General features: G+C 40.3%; 2 protein-coding genes across 9 annotated transcripts; one reads left to right on the top strand and one right to left on the bottom strand.

Moving 5' to 3' along the window:
- Nucleotides 1-535: 535 nt before the first annotated feature.
- On the bottom strand, nucleotides 536-3,348 carry sike1 (suppressor of IKBKE 1). The gene is made up of 5 exons (XM_079558545.1): nucleotides 2,934-3,348; nucleotides 2,427-2,532; nucleotides 2,214-2,356; nucleotides 2,020-2,133; nucleotides 536-1,809 (listed from the first exon to the last, which is right to left on the bottom strand). Exons 1-5 carry the CDS (start codon nucleotides 3,090-3,092, stop codon nucleotides 1,615-1,617), a joined length of 717 nt encoding a protein of 238 aa, XP_079414671.1. The 5' UTR covers nucleotides 3,093-3,348; the 3' UTR covers nucleotides 536-1,614.
- A 647-nt stretch (nucleotides 3,349-3,995) lies between these two features.
- Nucleotides 3,996-20,487, top strand: csde1 (cold shock domain containing E1, RNA-binding). Of its 8 annotated transcripts, XM_079557583.1 has the most exons (22): nucleotides 3,996-4,086; nucleotides 5,897-6,569; nucleotides 8,168-8,410; nucleotides 11,215-11,413; nucleotides 11,637-11,803; nucleotides 12,244-12,330; nucleotides 12,721-12,818; nucleotides 12,894-12,975; nucleotides 13,047-13,175; nucleotides 13,264-13,389; nucleotides 13,717-13,932; nucleotides 13,995-14,135; nucleotides 14,412-14,576; nucleotides 14,882-14,899; nucleotides 15,410-15,517; nucleotides 15,929-16,107; nucleotides 16,338-16,450; nucleotides 16,537-16,656; nucleotides 16,732-16,910; nucleotides 17,916-18,079; nucleotides 18,953-19,085; nucleotides 19,201-20,487. In XM_079557583.1, the coding sequence occupies exons 3-22, from the start codon at nucleotides 8,285-8,287 to the stop codon at nucleotides 19,246-19,248; spliced, it is 2,598 nt and encodes an 865-aa protein (XP_079413709.1). In that variant the 5' UTR covers nucleotides 3,996-4,086; nucleotides 5,897-6,569; nucleotides 8,168-8,284; the 3' UTR covers nucleotides 19,249-20,487. The 8 variants fall into 8 exon arrangements, with proteins under 8 accessions (XP_079413709.1, XP_079413714.1, XP_079413710.1 ...); XM_079557588.1 differs by lacking the exon at nucleotides 8,168-8,410; XM_079557584.1 differs by lacking the exon at nucleotides 14,882-14,899.
- Nucleotides 20,488-20,524: the final 37 nt, after the last annotated feature.

Here is a 20,524-nt window from a genome sequence, read left to right as displayed (position 1 = left end):
TTACACGCAACAGTAGAATCCAAAATGTTATAGTGTACCTTTAACATCCTACACATCAACTATTCAACTACACAGTACAGATGATGACTCAAGAACCTTCATCTAAAATGTTTATATATACACATTGTGGTTGACATAGCAAAAACAAAAGGAATGAGAAAAACAAAGGACATATCAGGGGCTCAGAGAAGAGCTGGAGAAGGCCTGGAAGGTGAAGGCATCAGTGGTGCCCGTGGTCATTGGGGCACTCAGGGCAGTGACCCCCAAACTGGAGGAGTGGCTACAGATCCCAGGAAATACATCAGACATCTGTCCAGAAAAGTGCAGTTGTAGGAACAGCAAAGATACTGCGCAGAACCCTCAAGCTCCCAGGCCTCTGGTAGAGGACCCGAGCTTGGAGGAAGGGGAGGGTGAGGAAGAGTTTTTCTTACATATTTATATACACGCACACACGCACACACACATTGAATGGATATAATATATAGATATCTTCAATAAAACCACTATAGAAGAGTAATTCTGGCAGGGAGCCGGGAGTTCATCTCGGAGTGAGTCATCCACCAAGATATTTCTACACATTTAATGAAAATTGCTTGAGTGTTCTCATTACACTTGATTATTTTTACATAAGTGTGCAGATTTTGTTCAACATGTCGAGCATAAAAAGACAAAGGATGTAAAATTGACTCCAGCTTCTGTCTGCTGACAATTTAAAAAGAAAACTCTTGGGGAGCTTCTTAGAAAGGGCTTGAGAGAAATCGGGTGGAGATCCCTACTCCAGACTTTTCATACATTAAGTAGTACATTTACACTAATACAATAGATATGCTAACTGAAACAGCTTGGAAATTCATACAGGGAATTTCAAATGTTGATTTCCGTTAAAAATGTATTGTTTTCAATTCCTTTTCCTTTAGTGTTTTGGTGCATCAGGGTTTAGGAAGGCAACATTCTTTGATCCAATAGTCTTAACTCTAGAAGTCAAGGAAAAAATAAAAAACAAGTAGTTGAAGCAGAGAGAATATGCAATCCATTCATAGACGGGCTAATAACTTTATTGCCAAACTATCAATGTATTTATTTTTCCTAGTACCACAATGAACACTGATTTCCTGAGGTGACCACACACATTGGTTGACTCCGCCGACCACACCGGTGATTTTCAAAACACTCATTTCATACCCTTAAATAAATGTGCTGTCAAGTGGTATACACATCACACATCATTTACATCAGAAATACATATTAGAAAAAGTGGCACCTGGCTGGAAGCATAGATGAAAAAATTACGAACAATGTATATACTGTATATTAATGATTGACAAATACATACAAATTGTCTACTGCAAGTCCACACCAGCTATAATGCAAAAATAGTCGCAACACTGAGTTAAGAGCTACATTAACTTTCAAGACAACATGATGATACAGTAATACGTGGCAGCAATGGCTTTTTACACCTTTTACATTAGATTCTGATCAATTGGGTCGCTAAAGAGGTAGAAACTGTTGGTTTTGGCCAAATAGGAGAAAACTGCATTGAGTGTGTGATAAAAAAATCTGTATGGACCCTGTCTGGTGGATGTATTTTTAGTTAATTGTGTGTTGTCATCTTCACTCATTTTCACCAGAAACTTGTTCTGTATTTTCGTCTTGTGGCACTGTTATGGCTGTGGTTATGACGGGTTCTTCTATTGCAGCCGTTTCTGTAATGGTAGTGATTGGCGCTGGTTGACTGGCATCTTCTTTTGATGTAGATACAGTGGCCTTGCTGATGACCATGAGGTCACGCAACTCTTTGTTTTCAATCTAAAAAAAATACCAAAATAAAATTATTTTAGAAGAAGGTAAATAGTCTTGAATGCCATTCAACAGTGTGTTCTGAGGAAATCTATAGGAACTGGGAAGACAAATAATATTTGAACTAAATAATAAAGAATAATGTGGGTTCAGAGGTTTGTGTTCAATAGTGCCTGGGGGCTACAGGGGGTAACATTAAGTATAATGCAGCAGTCTTACCTCCAGTTGAGCCAACCTCTCTCTAACCGAGCAGTAATGCTTTTCATCTACTTGCACTGCTTTCCTCATGACTTGGCCCATCTCACATATCCTTTCAACTTGATCCTGCACTTCCTAAAACAGTTGAAAACACACATCACTGATTCCAGTCATATTGATAGCGAATAATGGCTGCATAATAAAAGCTGTCACACTTTTGCATAATCCTCATGCATAGTTAGGACAGGTTTGGTGTCCAGCTCCTTCTTTGCCATCATTAGCTGTAGCATCTGTTTGCGATACCGGCCCATGATGAGCTCTAGGGCATACTGGTGTTCTTCAAGAGACAGCCATAGCTCTGAGGAAAAAGGAAAATATTAACATGTTGCATATAATAGAATTTAATAAGAAATATGTAGTAAGCTAACCTTTGTTTTCCTGTTGAAGTTCTTTTATTTGAGTGTTTTCCTGCGTTAGAAGAGCGTGTGGCTTGCATTTGCTGAGCTCCTGAATCACTGAGGCATCTTCTATATACTGGGGGGGGAAATAAACAGAAATTGTCATTGTTACATGTCAAGTAAAACAATGAAAAAGGAAAAACTAGGTAGCTCAAAAGACTAGTGTTCTGGCCCTGGCTTACCTCTTCCAATCACTAACCTCCTGATCAGCCAGTGAAATACATTATCTATACCTACAGTGACAAACGACAATAGAGGTCAAGTCTGCACACTCACAGTCCGTGGGAACTTAGAAGTGCTCTACTTAGACTGGAAAGACCGCATGTGCACACCCACTTTACCCCAAACAAACTATGCAGCAGTTGCAACTTGCTTACCTAAAACATTTTACTTTTTGTTTTGTTTTTACCTATTCTCTTCAACAGCACTTTGTGATTGTATCAGTAAAAAGCGCTTTGGAAATAAACTTTACTTTACCTTTTCCGGAAGAGCATTGCCGACCTCTCTCATGCCCTGTACGGTGTGATTAAGGGCTCCCGACTGTTCGATCAAGCTTTCTGCGGCAGTGTCGTGCTCTTTGAGCCTTTCCAAGAGAGTTCGAGCATCGCCCAAAACCTTTTCTAAAGTGCATGCCATTTACTGCAAACAAACGCTTTGTCTAGTAGCTTATCAAGCTAACTCAACACTCTGTCGGAAGCCGAAGTATAACGCGCTGAAGTAGCTTTTATCCCATGCGTAGCTGCTATTTTATAAGCCCACATGTGGTGTACCTTTGGAAAAGTACACACACTGTCAAATGAATGACAAAGTTCAAATTAAAGGCTCAAATGAATGTAATTTCTTGTTTGTTGTGAATCTGTGAAGCCTGCCATTTCCGCAATACACTTGAAGGAACTTCCGATTTCAGCGCTTCAGCTGGTGACGCATGGAGCTAGCGCCATCTCGTGGTCGTAGCCTTTAAATATTTTATATTATGATTGCCTTTCAACATTTAATTCACTTTGTCATCAAACGAAAAGTTGGTTGCTTTATCTAGTAATTTATCAGGCAAATAACTAGTGGTATTATTATTATTTTGCAAAGCGTATTCCAGTCTTATATCTCCTAGCATCAAGTCTTCACAGAGCCCTCCTGAGGATGTGCGCTGTGCCAAGGCTTTTTTGGTGTTCATGTATGATGATGTTGATTGGTATTTGTTCTATATATTTATTCATTCCTATATTTATTCATTCCTTTTTGATTATTCAAATGGCTCACTGCGATTCTTCTTCTTCTTCTTCTTCTTCTTCTTCTTCTTCTTCTTCTTCTTCTTCTTCTTCTTCTTCTTCTTCTTCTTCTTCTTATTATTATTATTATTATTATTATTATTATTATTATTATTATTATTATTATTATTATTATTATTTATATTATTTATATTAATAGTATTATAATAAGGGCACTGCGCCCTCTGAAAACAGATATGATGGGGTAAATAAACCAAACCAACCATGACGCTACTCTCTTGACGTGTAACGCTCTTTGGTCGGGTTTAGTGCTGGCAGATCTCGCGCTAGCAGCCTCCATAATCACTACGTAATGTGCCGTGCTGCTTCTAGCGGCGCTGGTGACAGTGCTGAAAGCTGTTGGGGTGAGTTTCAAATATATTTATAACAGTTAATTTAGTTTTAATCAAATCGATAAAATGAAATTGAAGAGTCCTACTTCCCTGCCCTGAAAAGTGTTATAAATGTGATCTTATTCGTAGCTTGGGTAGACGCAGAGTTCTGGCCTGGGTGGGGACAGCTTTTCTTTGCTTCCCATAAATCTCCACGTACAGCAGCGGTGTGCTAGCGTCCCGTAGCCTCTTGTTAGCATGGTGGACGGCCTAGTTCATGATTCTCCCGACACAAATGGACAAAACACGTGTCTGGACACAACATAAACTTAGTGACGCGATTACTGTGGTTGTCACGCTCTTTCCCTTTTAAGCTGCTGTAAATTACGAATATAAGAGTGTGGCAACGTGTCGCACTTCTTTGTTGTCCCGTCCTCGTGCTGAGCTCGTTGTAGCGTCGTATCTGTTCTAGGGCAAGCCAAAGGCTTTGCTGACCTTGGTTAAGGCAAGCACACGCTATGGCATTTATTCTTTTTAAGACAGACGCCTTTTTTAACTCCAATTTTTTTGCTCCCTTTTATTTGAACATAAAATGCCTCGTTAGTCTAAACGAAAAGCAGCTGTGGATAACACATGCTGGAGGTGTTTTTCTGATGTTTTAAATGAACAACTGTGTGGAGTTAAGCAACTCCAAATGACCAGCTACATAATGATAGTTCTGTATTTAATGTTATGGGCTCCCAAACAGAAACCGCTGATCTGGACATCTCAACACAGTACCATCTGATGAGGTGTTTTAATACAATGCGCATAAAGATAATCAATAAATCGTAATTTATGTTAAATATTTTAGTTGACTTATATGTGTTGAAACATGTTTTTGGCACTGTCCCAACTCTTGGTTCAGCTGAGGCAGTGGAAGCGGATTGCTTGACAGTCACATGTTTTCCCGGACAGTGGGGGCTGTTGTTTCTTCGGGACAGCCTTTGGTTTCTTGGGAAGTGTTGGCTTCATTAAAACGTGTTCAGCTAATTATTTATTACTTCTAAGAAAAACAATGTGTCCAAAATGCCGAAGTAACCAATCGGTGTGGCCGGTTTAGGTGGGTGGACTGTTTTTTCACTGTCCTTGGCTACTTCAAGTGCGTGGGCCAACCTTTAACCCACTTAACTAGTTCATAGCGTTCCCTGTTGCTCATATCTCCAGGGTAAATACCAAAATCCCTGCCTTGAAAGTACAGATCATTTGACTCCTCAACTCAAGTAGCCTTTACCTACTTTCAGCTCCGCAATTGACGCTTTTTACAACATCACTTTCAAACTATTCACTGGCACTGTGTGTGTGCCAGCAGTTATTGCAACACAGGCAGGGCAAAATAGATATCATGTGTCCTCCTGACTGGTTCAGCCCACTTGTTTTTAAACAAGTAGGTCAGTGTTACTTATTTATTTCAGGATTTGAAATTATTCCTTAATCCAATGACGTACAAGTTACTATTTTGATCACCTTTTGAATTAGATAAACAAGCAAAATTGCATAAAATAAGCTTCTGTGTGAAAGCACTGGCCAAACTACTCTGCCCTGGTCAGAAATGGTTCCATAAATATCACTGAACCCAAGCCCAAAGTGACTTGTTGATCCATGGCTTGTGCCTGGTGCCTTCAACCAGCTGCCTGCCATTATGGGTTGGGCACAGAATCATCTAAAGTAAAATATTTCTAGACTCAGGGTTGGGGGTAAAGAATTGGATTTCGGTATTTTCTTCAATAGTCTTACAGGGGAAAAAGCTAAAACATTGTATTTTGCATAATGATTATTGATGATAATGTTTTTTTCTTTGCAGTATGAAGTGAAACGGAATTGAATTTTTTACCATCCACAACTGCTTCAAGTTCAGATCGAAACAAAGAAACTGAAGACAAACCTCCAGAGTAACAAGCAAAAAAAGTCAAAGACGCGTGTCAAAAATAAAGGATCACTTCAAATGTTAAAAGCAAACGAAGTAACCAAATCCTGAAACGACCAAAGAAGCAAGTCCACCCACTGAAGAGAAGCACCCGTGCCGCAGTATTGTCGAGAAGATATCTGATCTGAAACCAGAAGTTCGTGCCTACTCAACAGCTTTGAAAAAGCACACGTCCCAACGCTGCTCCTAGCCCTCCTCATCCTCACCACATCTCCGACTCGCCACCGGGGTGTGGAGTGGGCTGCTACCTGCTAGTTTCCCCCCGTAGCTCCCCAATTATTTAACTCCCCCCTCTTATTCTCCCACTGTTTTTGTTTTATACAAGTCTTTTTTTTTTTTTTTTTCTTTTTTTTTTCAAAGCAGTGTTATTGCACCTGCCTTAGCCTTTTTGAGCTTGTCCTCTTCTCCTTTTTGGCTATATGCAACCATCTACAACTTGTGCCAGAAACCTGCATCAAGAGTGTGTGTCCAACTGTGTGCGTGTAGAGATCTGCAAGAACTCCCCAAGTTCACTACTACTAAGGAATCAACACTTCTAGAACTATTAAAGGTGGGTAGTGTTTTATTCATGCTTTACTGTGTGATTTGACTTTTTTTTTTCTCAAGGGAGCAACGGCTATTTACAGTCATGAAAAATCAAGTTTCTAAGTAAGTCCTGTCTTATGAAAATGACTTGTGCCAGACATTTCCTCTTAGAAACCCCCCCAATATGCACACAGTTTCAGCATGTGTGAAATGGAGTTAGTTTAGCTTTACCTAGCAATGCCACTGTTGTGAATGGAGCCTTATTGCAACATTTCTTCCAATATTGTACTTGCTCATTTGACTGGAACTATACAATAGAGCGATGGGTTTCAACTGGTGTGGCCTCGGGACCTTCCATCAACTAATCCCCACAAGTTGCGACCGAAATGTGTTCCCTCCCTGAAGAAGGCTGAAGATTAATTAATTTAGCCGAGCTGTCCGTTAAAGCCACGCCGCATAAAATTTCTCCTAAAAAGCAAAATTGAAATACAAGCATTTTATGTCAGATATGTTCTTCATTGAAAATATCTTCTAAATGTGCAAACAAACATGTGCCTTTGCTGTGAGCGGCTCAGCTCTCCAAAGACATGACTGTAACTTTACCGGGAGTGTGTACATCTCCAGCTCGTCGCCATGGAGATGTGACTAAAGTCAGCAGAATTTGAGATTTTAACAGGTTAAGTTCTCATCCAAGTCCATTCTTTTATTACCCACTGTAAAAATAGCATTTCCATTGGGAGCATGTTTTATATTGATGGCGACAGACGGGTGGAGCGCAGAGAAGGCTCACTTTCTGCTACAAAGGAGCAAAAGTATTGCCGAACTCCAGAAATCATGTGGAAAAAAAGATAAATACTGTAGTGTAGTAAGCGGCTCCTAACCAGTTACATTATTATTTACAATTAATCAGGTAACAAGATAACCGTGGCTCACCAGTTGAGAAACATTGCAATAAATTTATCTATGTACATGTCATCTACCATTTAGAAACTGACGATGCTGTTCTAATTGCTGAACTAGGCTTTCTCTTCTCATTTTGTACATCCTCTCACACACAGCTTGCCTTGAACAGTCCTTACTAAATAATAATGGAGTTTTGTACCCACCTCTTAAGTTTCGGCAGTGAGACTATAGTATCAGTCACTACACCAAACTTTCTTGGTTCTGGACGTTACAGTGCAGATTACTTAAAAATAGCATATTTAAGTTATATTGATCAACATCTGATTAGGCCTGAGCACCGGCTGGCGGAGAGCCTCTTGTTCACATTTGTTTCTCAGCATTGAGCAAAATTTATGAGGTCTTTGAATCTTCTGATCTCACAAGGTGCGCGTGTTGCTGTTAATTGGTACGGGCCTCATTTGTGTTTCCATTTCCAACTGCTTTCACTAATTGGCTCATTGCGGATGAACCAATGTTTTTGCTGAGAGATGGACAAGCATATGTTAGTTCTTAAGATTGCTCTCATATTTCTTTAACGTCTAAAGGGGTTGACCTTCCCGCATCACAGAGCACACGTTGTCAGCTCAATCTCTGGGGGCAAATGCACGTCTGTAACACTCGGGACACTGGCCAATCTGTCTGCCTCACCCGTTCTGTTTGTTCCTCTTTTCACCTTTGCAGACATCCATCGGTGTATCATTGGGTGCATATGTTACAATTACTTTAGAGTTGTCGAGCAAAATCCAAACCGTAGTCCAGTCCAGTTCAGCAAGTGCTCAAGCAAGTGTATGGGACAAAATGGGCAGCCCCTGGAAAGGCTTTGTTGAGTTTACCTTGCCTGCGTCGCCACCCACCGCGTTCGTTAGCGCTGACCTGAGCAGCACCTCCCCTGTGGGACTGAGCCTTTCACCATATGGCCGATCCGTAAGTCAGCCTTCCCGCCTCTTACTCTACGTGCCCACTCCCGACCCTCCCATCAACACCCATACACCAACCTGACCTGCATCTCTGCTGTGAATGGCCTAACCTTTCATCCCTTCTGGGCTCCCGAAACTAGCCTCTATCCAGCTGTCCATCCGGTGGATCAGCACTTATATTTACATTTGCGAATGTGGAACACCGAGTGAAATTTCTTATAATTTGCCAAGAACTTTGTCATCTTGAAGCTTCGACCAATAAAACCCTCAAGAACAAATGCACCAATTAGTATTTTGTGTTTATAACTCATAAATAGGACTGAACGATTATCACATTTGCGATTTTGTTGTGATATTAACAAAGCCATTTACAAATAATTGGCACGCAGTTTCTGTCTGTGTCTTCTGCTCTGATGGTGTGTTTGCCGAATCATTTAATTTTCTCTGTGTGGTTAAGGTGTGCAGTAGATTGTGCGCATATAGTGAAAATATCAGGTTATTTCTCAATTAGTTTTCTGTTGGTAGCCATGCTGCTAATCATTCCATTCAAAACATAATGTGTCGGCCGCACAGCCCCTGCATTGCACACAGATGTGCTCCTCTTGTGTCCTTAACTACAGACCTACAGACAACTTGATTTACCTGTGTCCTGCACAAACGTTTATTTGTATGGCACAGTTCATACACAGGGCAATTGCTTCACAGTAGCATCACATTACAAGAAGGCAGATGAAGTCATTATAATAATTATCAAAACAACATTAGCTAATTACATTAAAAAGTGAAGAGTACTGTGTGTAAGAACTAAAAAGACCTTTGTAGCCCTCATAGCAACTCAATGGAGAGGCTACCAGGCTAACGGTGAATCGTTGGGTCTTAAACATAGACTGTTAATAATCAGTGGACTAATTGTAGCCGACTTCTTTCTGGAAGCCCGAAGGAAGTTGGGCGGGCACCTGCAACTTCCTTGCTCTTAAGGACTTTCCATTGAAACTTCTTTGCCTCATTATTGGACACAGGCTTGTCATTCTAACCTCCACGTGTTTGTATTAATGTGCGCTACATAATCCTGTTTTTCTTTTTCTTTTTTGCCTATTCTGAATATGGGCTCCAAAAACAGCTAGCATGGATGAGCGTCCGTTAGCCCTCATTGAACACTATGGGTGAAGCCACGTCCCCTCAGTCCATTGGTTATTTACAGTCTGTAGTCTTAAGAGGAATGCCTCATCTGTGTTTGATATTGCTTCACCTGCAGATTAGAACTTTATTTGGGCCTTGACCTCTCAGTGTAAAAACACAATTCAGAGCAGACGGCAAGAAAGTTCTTGGCTATTATATATTTCAGCAAACAAAAGCTAAGATTATAGTCACATATAAATTAGAATTAGGTCCACATGATTCATGATTATTTTTTACAAAGTGCCCAACAAGCCAGTAGTGGGCCTGATAAATCTACAATATAGCATTTGTCTAGTTCAACAAAAAAGTGAATGGTTCTCTTTGTCGCTTGTGGGCAATGTGCTGGAAAATGGAGATGAAATCGCAATATTGACTGAGAAATAATATCGCAACATTGTTGTTTGGCAAAATCGTTCAGCCCTACCCATAAATGTATTTTCAGTGCATAATGAGGCTTCTTTGGGACCCTTTTCATAACCCATATTCATCAGACTCTGTCCACTGTAGATATTACTGTTTTCATTTTCAGGATTTCCGCTTTAAGTTTTTACATTTATTTCCTTGTATTTAGCTTGCATTTGGAGCTGTTTTCTGCTAAGTGCAGATTTATGGTTGCATTACCCAAGTGGCAATTGTTTCAACTCTTTGAAGAGAAGAGTTGCTCTGAATCGTGCATTTAAAATCTGTTTACCGTGAATTAGTACAGTTTGTGTTTAGTTTTGAACCTGCAAGGCCATTTCCCTGAGTGATATAGTTATGTGCTGTGTATGATGAGGTCCTCTAGTAATATCAGTATTGAGAGCACTCCCCCATTTGGCCTTTGGACATCTTTTTAATCATGCTGGCTCTTTGTTTGACAGTTTGATATGCTTGGATATTCAGTGTTTCTGGGTAGTAACCTGAAGTCTTGCTTTGTACATGAGCAAATAAGGCTTCCTTTTCAGATAAATCTGGCCGTGCCTCTTGAACCTCTTTTAGCTGACTGTATTTCAAAGCTGTACCCTCCTCCTCCTCAGCAGCACGTCCCAGTCATGTCCACTGTGCTCAAAAAGGAGCGGGGCTCCTCTGAACCCCGCCCTGCACATTCTGCTTCCACTGCTCCTGTACCCATCCCTCGATCCTCCTCTGTCTCGTGCCATGCCCATCCTGGAAGCAAAAAACACAAGCGGACCCCCCTCTATCAGAGATCAGTAAGGGGGTGTGCATTGAAGAGCCATGCAGATGCTGCTGTGCTAACAGCATGGTGTTGTATTAAAGGAAGCTTTCAGATAAGCAGTGACTGACCATAGGTTTGATCTGTCAAAAAAGAGTGTTTGGTTTGAATAGTATTGAATTATGATTGGTGTGCTCAGCTCAGCATGTAACATAGATTTGTGTTGAAGATACTCACCATGTGTATGAAAATGACTAAAGGATTAAAAAGTCTCTTCATTTTGCCTGTTCCTTCACTCTTACATTTGAAGATAGCTGGTTAGACGTAGGAGCTACTAAGCATAACTTACACTCTTTCCTGCTTTACTTTTTATCCCCTCACCCACTTTGATTTGCCCGTATGTTTGCATGTTCAATCTTGCGTTGCATACTTGACAGAATCTTGCTGTTGTGGTTTTAATTCCATTTTGTCTTCTTCAGATGAGTTTTGACCCAAACATGCTCCATAATAATGGCCATACAGCCTATGCCAATGGGAGTGGCCCAGGCATCAGGGAGACGGGGGTGGTGGAGAAGCTGCTCACCTCCTACGGCTTCATCCAGTGTTCTGAGCGTCAGGCCCGACTCTTCTTCCACTGCTCCCAGTACAACGGCAACCTGCAGGAGCTCAAAGTCGGAGGTGACCTGTTCAACTACATTCACTACTTCTTATTAAATAATCCACTTCAATGTCTTTCTGTGACTGAGTAAAGTAAATGTTACTTTGTTTACAAGCATTTTCACTGAAGGAGATGGGGCCATATTTTTGCTTTTGTACAAAAGATGGTTTTGTCTGAAAACTTTGTATAACCTCTGTATAATGTGTCATTCTGAAACATTGGTCTATGTTTGTGTGTGCACAGATGACGTGGAATTTGAGGTGTCCTCTGACAGGCGCACTGGCAAGCCCATAGCAGTGAAGCTGCTTAAGATAAAGCCAGAGGTGCTGCCAGAGGAGCGGATCTCTGGCCAGGTGGGGCCAGCCCTGCACGCCTATGCCTTAACAATGCTGCATGGTTATATTCATCCAGTTAAGGAATACCATTTTATTTTTGGTTGTGTCCTGTCTGTCAGCATGTCTGTGTAGTCCCTCAGTTGTCCATAGCAATGAAAGTGTTCAAAAAGTAGTCATCTAGACCCAAGTCTTGACTGGGAAGAAGTTTTGAATAGCAAAGCATCTTCAACTTTGTTTCAGTTTGACATATTCCATGTTCCTCATTATTTTATAAAGTTTGCTATGCATGAGTTTTGTAATATCCCCCATACACCGGCTTTAAACTTTGTGATTTAAGGAATCAGAAATGGTTATAAACTGCAAGTCAGTCAAGAAACATTAGAAATACACTGATGTAATATTAATGTTCACTGTGAAGGCCATTCAGCTATATGGAATCCACAATGTGTGATTAAGGGATACAAGTTGTTCAGCATTTCACAATAATAATGTTTAAATGTTTCTCTTTGTCCCAGGTCGTCTCTGCCATCCCTCCTCACCTTGACGGGAAGTCCGCTCCGGGCCAGGTCCCCACTGGCAGTGTTTGTTATGAACGAAATGGCGTAAGAAATAGTTTCTTCCACTGAAGTTTTGTGTCCTCAGTTGAGATAAAAAATTACATGTTAATCAAAGGATGTGTTGAAGACATCACTTTAATGTTTAATCAGTTTAAAGCTCTCATTATTTTACTACAGGGGAGTGAATGGGAATGAAAATGCAATGCGAGTAAAATGAATGAAGTAAATTGTACACAAGTTTCAACTAAAAAAGGTTTTAAGTGATTAAATTAAAAGTTGGCAATTTATTTAAAGGAAGAATTATTAAAGGGTGCCTCTGAACAGATTGTAAACTGTTTATTCTCACTTTCTCTTTATGGGAAGGTTTTCTATCCACAAATCTGGTTTAGCCCTACAATGTATACCTCTGTTCAAACTGTCGGTCCCTTTTCACAGGAGGTCTTCTATCTGACCTACACCCCTGATGACGTGGAGGGCAATATCCATCTGGACTCAGGCGACAAAGTCTGCTTTTACATGGAAACCAACAAGCTGTGAGTTGTGCTTTATTTGTTTTAAAGGGAAAAAGAAACTTACAACTCCAATGTAAATTATTCTCTGTGTCACAGCACTGGTGCAGTGAGTGCTCGAAACATTCAATTAGTAAAGAAGAAGCAAATGAGGTGCCAAGGTGTGGTTTGCGCCACAAAGGTAAGGATATTTGGAGTAAAATTATATCCACACAATTGCAATGAGGCCTGACATTGTTTTGTCCCTTTCAGGAGGCATTCGGATTTATTGAAAGAGCTGATGTGGTGAAAGAGATTTTCTTTCACTACAGTGAGTTTAAAGGTGACCTGGAGGCTCTACAGGCTGGAGACGATGTGGAATTTACTATCAAAGACCGAAATGTATGTCTTATTTTAATTTTACGCAGTTCAATGTCAATTGTTCACGTCCACAGCAGTGAACCTAACAATTAGACACAATGTGCTTCAGGGTAAAGAGGTAGCCACAGATGTGAGACTGCTCCCACAAGGCACAGTCATCTTCGAAGATATCAGCATTGAACAGTTTGAAGGAACGGTCACCAAGGTTATCCCTAAAGTCCCAACCAAAAACCAGGCAAGTAGTTCTTGTATCTAAAAATCAGATGGTTAAGAAGAGAACCACTGGTCCAGGTCCAGGAAGTGCTTTTCCTTTTCTTTGTCATTACTACTACAAAAAAAATAACTGCCGAATACAGTTTGTCAAAGTTATAAACAAGAATCAGAACACGAAGATAAAGCAGACGAAAGTAATAGGATTGCAGTGAATCCATATTTGATAATACTGACGTGTTGCAGATAAATGACAACAATGACAAACCTTTTCCAGTAGGAAAAAAACCTAGAGAAGGTCCTAATTGGACTACTGTATATGTTTAACAGCAAACTTTGTTGTTGCCCACAGAATGATCCTCTCCCCGGCCGCATTACTGCACACATTGGGTACACAGACAAGGAGCTGCCCTTTGGAGAGAAAGACACCAAGTCCAAAGTGACCCTTCTGGAAGGAGACCACATCCAGTTCAACATTTCCACTGACCGCAGAGACAAGCTGGAGAGAGCCACCAACATAGACATTCTCCCAGATTCTTTTGACTTCACCAAGGAGACGCGTGAAATGGTGAGTTGTGCAACAGAAGCCATCGCTGAGAGGCACAGACCTTAACACCTGTTTCTTTGTAGGGTGTGATTGCGGCCATTCGTGATGGCTTTGGGTTTATTAAATGCGTCGATCGGGATGCCAGGATGTTCTTCCACTTTAGTGAGGTTTTAGAGGAAGTACCATTGCACATCTCAGATGAAGTTGAGTTCACTGTTGTGCCTGTAAGTACAAATATTGTAATCATTACTTAAACGTATCGTGTGTTTTCTAAATGTCCATCTAATGCTGTTGGTATTTACAATTCCAAATAAGACATGGACCTTAAACATGCTGCTTGGTTTTATTAAACTAACATGCTATCAATAGATTGCTATTAGTAGCGAATAGTCTTGCTGTAAGTAAAATTTAAAAGACACACAAGACAAAGTTATGCAGTTAGTATTTTCACCCATTTACTCATCCAGGGATTTACAGTAATTTGGTTGTTTTGTGTTCAGGATATGCTGTCAGCCCAGCGGAACCATGCAGTGCGCATCAAGAAGCTACCTAAGGGTACAGTGTCCTTCCACACCCAGTCTGAGCAGCGCTTTATCGGAGTGATCGACAAAGAAGTCCCGTCTGCAGCAAAGAACGCCAGCCCCACTAAGATCAAAGACCCAAAAGTAAACAAAAGTCAAACACAACACGCTTATCCTCCTTTTTCCTTGATCACCCATCCCTTCCGCCATCTGTCTTAAGTTTGTTTAGTTCTAATTTTCCTTTCTTTCTTTTTCAACCCCATCCTAAATGTGTCTTTCTTTAGAAAAAAGACAAGGTAGGATCTGTTCTCTGCATGATGCCACAAAAAAGATAGGCCAGCTTTAACTAGATTATAACATAAACATTTAGACACAAGAGAGAGACAAAATTTGAGCTTTATTTGTATTTGATTTGATTTTTTTATTATTTTTTATGTTTTCCCCCTAAGGTCAAAGTTGTTGACAAGGTTGGTGTGAACAACTGAATGTATTTGAACACCAATTAACTATTAAATCAAAGGATGCATTAGTCACTGAGTGCTCAGTAGGGCTGCACAATTTTGAAGAAAAAGAAAAAAAGTGTTAAAAAGTTATCATTGGTCAGTATCATGTCGTTAAGTTGGTTTTGGTTTTTCCTTCTATGTCCATTGCCAACTCTCGGGTAGATGCAGGTGTGGGATTAACGATACCCCATGTTTACAACTGAGCTTGGTAATTCTGCAGCCCTGCTCAACAACACCTGGAGGTGCTGAAGTAGACTGCTAATGCTAACTAAGAGCGATGCATTATGCTAGTGGCTCTCTAACATGCTTGTATAGCACATCATTAATAACTCCAAACAGCATTTTCTGTCCCTGAATTTGTCTGAGCATTAATCCAGAGTAGATCAATTGGTCATCTTCCACAAACTGATCATTTGTTGTTTTTTTTAAAGCACTGTGTTTGAACTTGCTCTACTTTCTTAAAAATAAAAATAGGAAGCAGAGGAGGGAGTGATTGCATATGAAGACTGTGGAGTGAAGCTGACCATATCGTACCACGCTAAGGACCTGGAGGGAACACCATCCCCACAGCTCGGCGATAAGGTAGAGACCAGACACAGCTGCATATCACGTTTTTTAAATTATGTGCTACATAGAAATATTGTTGGGAAAATGTAAACTTAACCAAGTGGATGATAATTATACATTACCTACAACCTCAAAGTGTTTGACTTGGTGCCAACTTCACTGAAATCTTCACATTTATACAGTATACCACATGTACATTTACAGTGCTCTAATGATTTAATAATTTACTCTCCATGTCACAAGTAACAACAATATCCTAAAAAAACAAACAATTACACATTTAAAATTATCACATTGCAATTGCATATTTGTCCTTAAGTGTTTGTCCCTTATGCACAGCTTAATGATTTTTTTAGTCCATGATGGCAATTTATTTATGAACCGATTAATCAACACCCCTACATTTACTTCTGACGTCTGGTGTAGGTGGAGTTTTCCATCAATGAAGTGAAGAGGACTGGCCTGCAGAGTGCAGTGTCGATCAGAGTTTTGAACCGGAACAGCTCCAACGCAAAACGACTCCATGGTTTTGTGGCCACGCTAAAGGACAACTTTGGCTTTATTGAGACTGGAAATCACGACCAGGAGATCTTCTTCCATTATAGGTGTGCAGTGTTTCCCACAGATTTGTCTCAGTCATTTTATAGAACAACAAGATAATGTGTTCATAAAATATCCCCAGTTATTTAAATGTAGTTTCATCATTCAATAGAGTTTCTGCCAACCTTAAAGATGGAAAGTAGACGTGGCTGGCTTTGGTCGAGCTGTATTTGCCATTTTCTATGTTTGAGATGTTTGCATTGTGTACCTTAATAGTGTGTTTGCTTGTTTGTAGTGAGATGTGTGGAGATGTGGATAACCTGGACCTTGGAGATACAGTGGAATACACCATGTCTAAAGGAAAAGGAAATAAAGTCAGTGCTGAAAAGGTTACCAAGGTGGCTCCAGGTAAACCTTTCTCACTTTCCCCCTATAAAACCCATCAACTTGCATGATTTGTGTGAAAATATCCTTTTTTGTTGTTGTTGTTTTAGTGAACAGTCATGGTGATGATGTAAGTACAGTTATCATGGTGGGGAAAGTTGTCCGTCCTTTACGCAGTGTGGACCCCTCCCAAAATGAGTATCAGGGGCTTATTGAAATCACAGAAGAAGGTGGGTGATTTTAAAGCTAATGTGCTGCCACTTGACATATGTCTCTTTGTATAAACAATGGATTTTACATTTCAGGTGCAAATAAAGCCCAGAGTTACCCATTTGGCATCATGGGCATGTCCAACAAGGCGGACTGTTTGCAGAAAGGAGAAGTGGTGAAGTTCCAGGTTTGCACTATTCCACAGACTGGGCAGAAGATGGCCTGCAACATCGTCCCCCAGAGAAGAGCCATTGTGGAATCTGTCAAAGACCTGGTAGGTTCTTCTCCTACACAATGACGTCACAGCCCCCGTGTTGAGCATGCTGTGCGTCATCTACTGACCTTATGGTGACATTGTGTATTTTAATGCCAAACAACAAGTGACATGAACAAAGTGACTAGGAAGAAAACCTCTAACTCTCGTCTGTGTATTTGGACTGACAGAAATTGTCAATAAAAGTATGACTTAAAGTCCAGGTTGTTTACTGGACATCTGTTATATGCGCTGTTCTATTTTTGAAAGCTTTCTGCACTCGTGTCACAGCAAAACACGGCAGGTTAGCAGGATCAGAGGCACAAACGGCGCTGAGGTCATTGAGCCCTGATCCGCTGCAATGGTGCAGTGTAAACACAAGTCAAGGGACTGAAGAGGGACTGTGTCCGTGAACTGTTTGGTGCAAAAGCACTTTATATGGAGAACGCGTTTGAAACGATTGCCTTTTGTTTTCATGTGGATAAAGTGACAGAGATTTGTTTGACAATTGTTAAAGAGGGGGTATTATGCTTTTTTCAATCACATAGCACCAGTCTATATCACACTATGATGATGATGAAACCTTTTGTTGGTCTGTAAATGCAGTAAATTAGAATAACTGCCTTGTATAAAATTGCTCTCTCAAAATGGCTGTAGCGAATGTCTTGAAATAGGCCTCTGTCTCTTTAAGAACCTCTGACCCTTTCTGACACGCCCCCTCCACACGTTGTCTGTGGCATCAGTGGGGAGGGGGTTCTGCTGAGGAGCAGTGGTTGGTTACTCGGCTGGTGACGAAAGCTTGGAGGCGTCTCCAGGGGGTGGGGGCGTTCCTAGGAACTCCATGAGAGTTTTTACAGATTACTCAAAAATACGTGAATGTGCCAAGGCAACACTTCAGGCATGTTTTTAATGAGGGAATGACATAATAACATGATGTAAAGCTTGAAAAAGTCGATTTTGCATAATACCCCCCCTTTAACTCAAATGCAGCCCCAATATATTAAATTGTTTCTACTCTTTCCTCAGTTTGGGTTCATCACTTATGAAGTGGGCGAAGGCAAGAAACTGTTTTTTCACGTCAAAGAGGTGCAGGATGGCCTGGAGCTCCAGACAGGGGACGAGGTGGAGTTCTCCGTTGTCCTCAATCAACGCACAGGAAAATGTAGTGCCTGCAATGTCCGCAGAGTGAGGTGAGCGCCACAGAATCTTTTTATTTAGTTGCATCGTCATTACATTTCAAATAAATGAAATCTAAGTGAGATGAGATGAGGTAAACTTTATTGAGCTACATTGCCACATAAACTGGATTAAATAAACACATCAGAGAACTTCTTAATGATTCAAATGTTACGTCTGTTACTGGTAAAAGACATCATTCAACATAGCATCGTATAAAAATCACTGCGACAAGATACATGATTACAAAAATGATTACAAAAAGGTAAATTAATTTACTGCAAATCATTACACTGATTGCAAAGATTTAATGTACCAAAGCCCAGATATACATTTATATAAAATTTATGTTATTTATATAATAGGGTTGGAAAAATAATCGCATAAACTCAAAGTATTAAAATTATACAATTAACACGTTATATATAAACATATTAATCAAACAAGGGACTTTCCCTGCTCCCCCACGTACGTCAAATTAAAATGACAGGGCTGCTCTAGTGACACGACAAAGCAAACTTCAAAGTAAAAACGAGGGCTAATATGCCCCTGTCTTTTCCTCCTGTGGGGGCTATGACTGCGCGTTTCTTTCCATGTGGTTTCATGCTGTGATGTGCACATGCTGTGCTTTCAGTGCTGCTGAGGGCTGACAGGAAGAAGGCGCCAACATTTCAGTGATCTTATCTATATGATGTTATAGAGTGTTGTCTGCTGTTGTCAGATTTGTGTATTTTATACTTATATAGTCCGAAACCTTCTAAAACCATGTGTGACATGGCTAAAAAGTAAACCACCATTTGGATTTTAAAAGTAGAGGTCCAGGTCATGAGCACACTGATAAGCAGATCAATATTGTGTGTATAACCTCTATTTTCTGTGCATTACAGTGAAGGGCCTAAGCAAGTTGTGGCCCCTCGTCCCGACCGTTTAGTAAACAGACTCAAAAGCATCACTCTGGATGATGCCAGTGCCCCCCGCCTTGTCATCGTCCGGCAACCTCGTGGTCCAGACAATTCAAAGGTATGCCAAATTACTTGAAGGGAAGCACTGTTTTTCCATTTTCTTTTGACATAGAAGTATGTTATTTCTTTGATATGTTCATTAACAGCCATGTTTTATTGCTATGTTTGTGCAGGGCTTCAGTGTAGAACGGAAGACCCGTCAGCCTGGTGTGATTGACTGAGCAATACAACCCTACACCGCCCCTTGAGGAGAGAGCACTGTCAACAGTAGGGGCCAAGGGAAATATTAATTTAATACATACATAAAATACATACAGTACGCACATAATTGGCATGTGTAACTCTGATAATCTGAAAGGGAACTCCTCTCATTTCCATGTTTGGCCTAGCTAACCGGAGTTCTGCAGTATATGAGATCTCTGTGCGTGTGTGTGTGTCCCAATTACTTCAGTGTGTAAAGGAAGTCGGAGTGGTGATTGTGTGGCTGTCCATGTCCTGTCTATGAATCTGCTTGTCTGGAATTCTGCACCTGCTAATGTCCACTAGTCTGCTTGAGTGAGACTGTTAGCATGTCTCTGCTTCGTTTTTCCTCCCATCTATATAGTTTTGCGCCTTTACTTACGGAAACTCTGCTTTCCGCTACTGTATGCTTTCCGACAAGACGCATAAAGCAAAATTTCCTTCCATAAGGAGGATCATATTTCTCATATGTGCGAGCTTAAACTGAAGACTCTTCTCTGCTCGTTTTTTTGAGCAGTTTTTAAAATGCTTTACTTAAGAGCTGAAGTGGAAGCATGGCGTGTGTGACGTATGTGGATGTCTAAGTAGTTCAGATAGGGTTTACTTGTACCAATCGGGAGCCTTGGATATCGTTCCGGTATTCTCATGCTCCACTTGAAGCAATTTCTCCAGGTGCAGAATTCCTTGAGGCATCTTATATCTATAGTTCTTTTATACTTTTTTTTTTTTTGCACATATTATTTTTGCTTTTGTTCATTGAAATTCAATGTACTAATATTGAATTGAATTAAATAAGATTAAGGTGCCTAAAACAAAACCATAAAAACAAACTAATTAGATGTATGTTGTTTTTTTTCTGCCAACCACAAAATATTGAACGATTGTTGGTCAGCTTTTTTCTAGTAGAAACAAAACTGATATGCATCCTGAACCTGTGGGTTAAAATATACTGTATGTAATGTGTGCTTTTTCTTAGTGAAACTTGAGATGACTAAGAGTTTCAATGGAAGAAGGGGACAGATGAACAATTCAATCTATTCTTAAAAGCTGACTTGAGATCTTTCATGTTCTGGAAGATGAGGCTGGAGAGCGATTTGTGCCTCTGCACGTTAATTTACAGATTTGATTTTAGTCACCGGGTTTTTGTTGAACCACACATTGGTTCAAATGTACTTTTGTTTATGGTCTTGAATGAAATGATTAAAATTTTATGAAAATCATTTGACTGTTCCTTGACTTAATTAAAAAATAAAATGA

The sequence above is a fragment of the Gobius niger genome, assembly GCF_951799975.1.
Source record: "Gobius niger genome assembly, chromosome: 6".
NCBI classification, from domain to species: Eukaryota; Metazoa; Chordata; class Actinopteri; order Gobiiformes; family Gobiidae; genus Gobius; species Gobius niger.
Note: the sequence above shows the minus strand (reverse complement) of the source record. Positions and strands in the feature narration are given on the sequence as shown.

Bases quoted from the DNA above. Each gene is read 5' to 3' on its own strand.
- sike1 (XM_079558545.1), bottom strand. From the start codon at position 3,092: ATGGCATGCACTTTAGAAAAGGTTTTGGGCGATGCTCGAACTCTCTTG. The intron at 2,357-2,426 runs GTTAGCTTACTA...CTTTTTCCTCAG, and splicing joins ACTTCAACAGGAAAACAAAG to AGCTATGGCTGTCTCTTGAA. The intron at 1,810-2,019 runs GTAAGACTGCTG...TATTTTTTTTAG, and splicing joins AGAGGTTGGCTCAACTGGAG to ATTGAAAACAAAGAGTTGCG.
- csde1 (XM_079557581.1), top strand. From the start codon at position 10,614: ATGTCCACTGTGCTCAAAAAGGAGCGGGGCTCCTCTGAACCCCGCCCT. The intron at 16,108-16,337 runs GTGTGCAGTGTT...GCTTGTTTGTAG, and splicing joins GAGATCTTCTTCCATTATAG to TGAGATGTGTGGAGATGTGG. The intron at 18,080-18,952 runs GTGAGCGCCACA...TGTGCATTACAG, and splicing joins TGCAATGTCCGCAGAGTGAG to TGAAGGGCCTAAGCAAGTTG.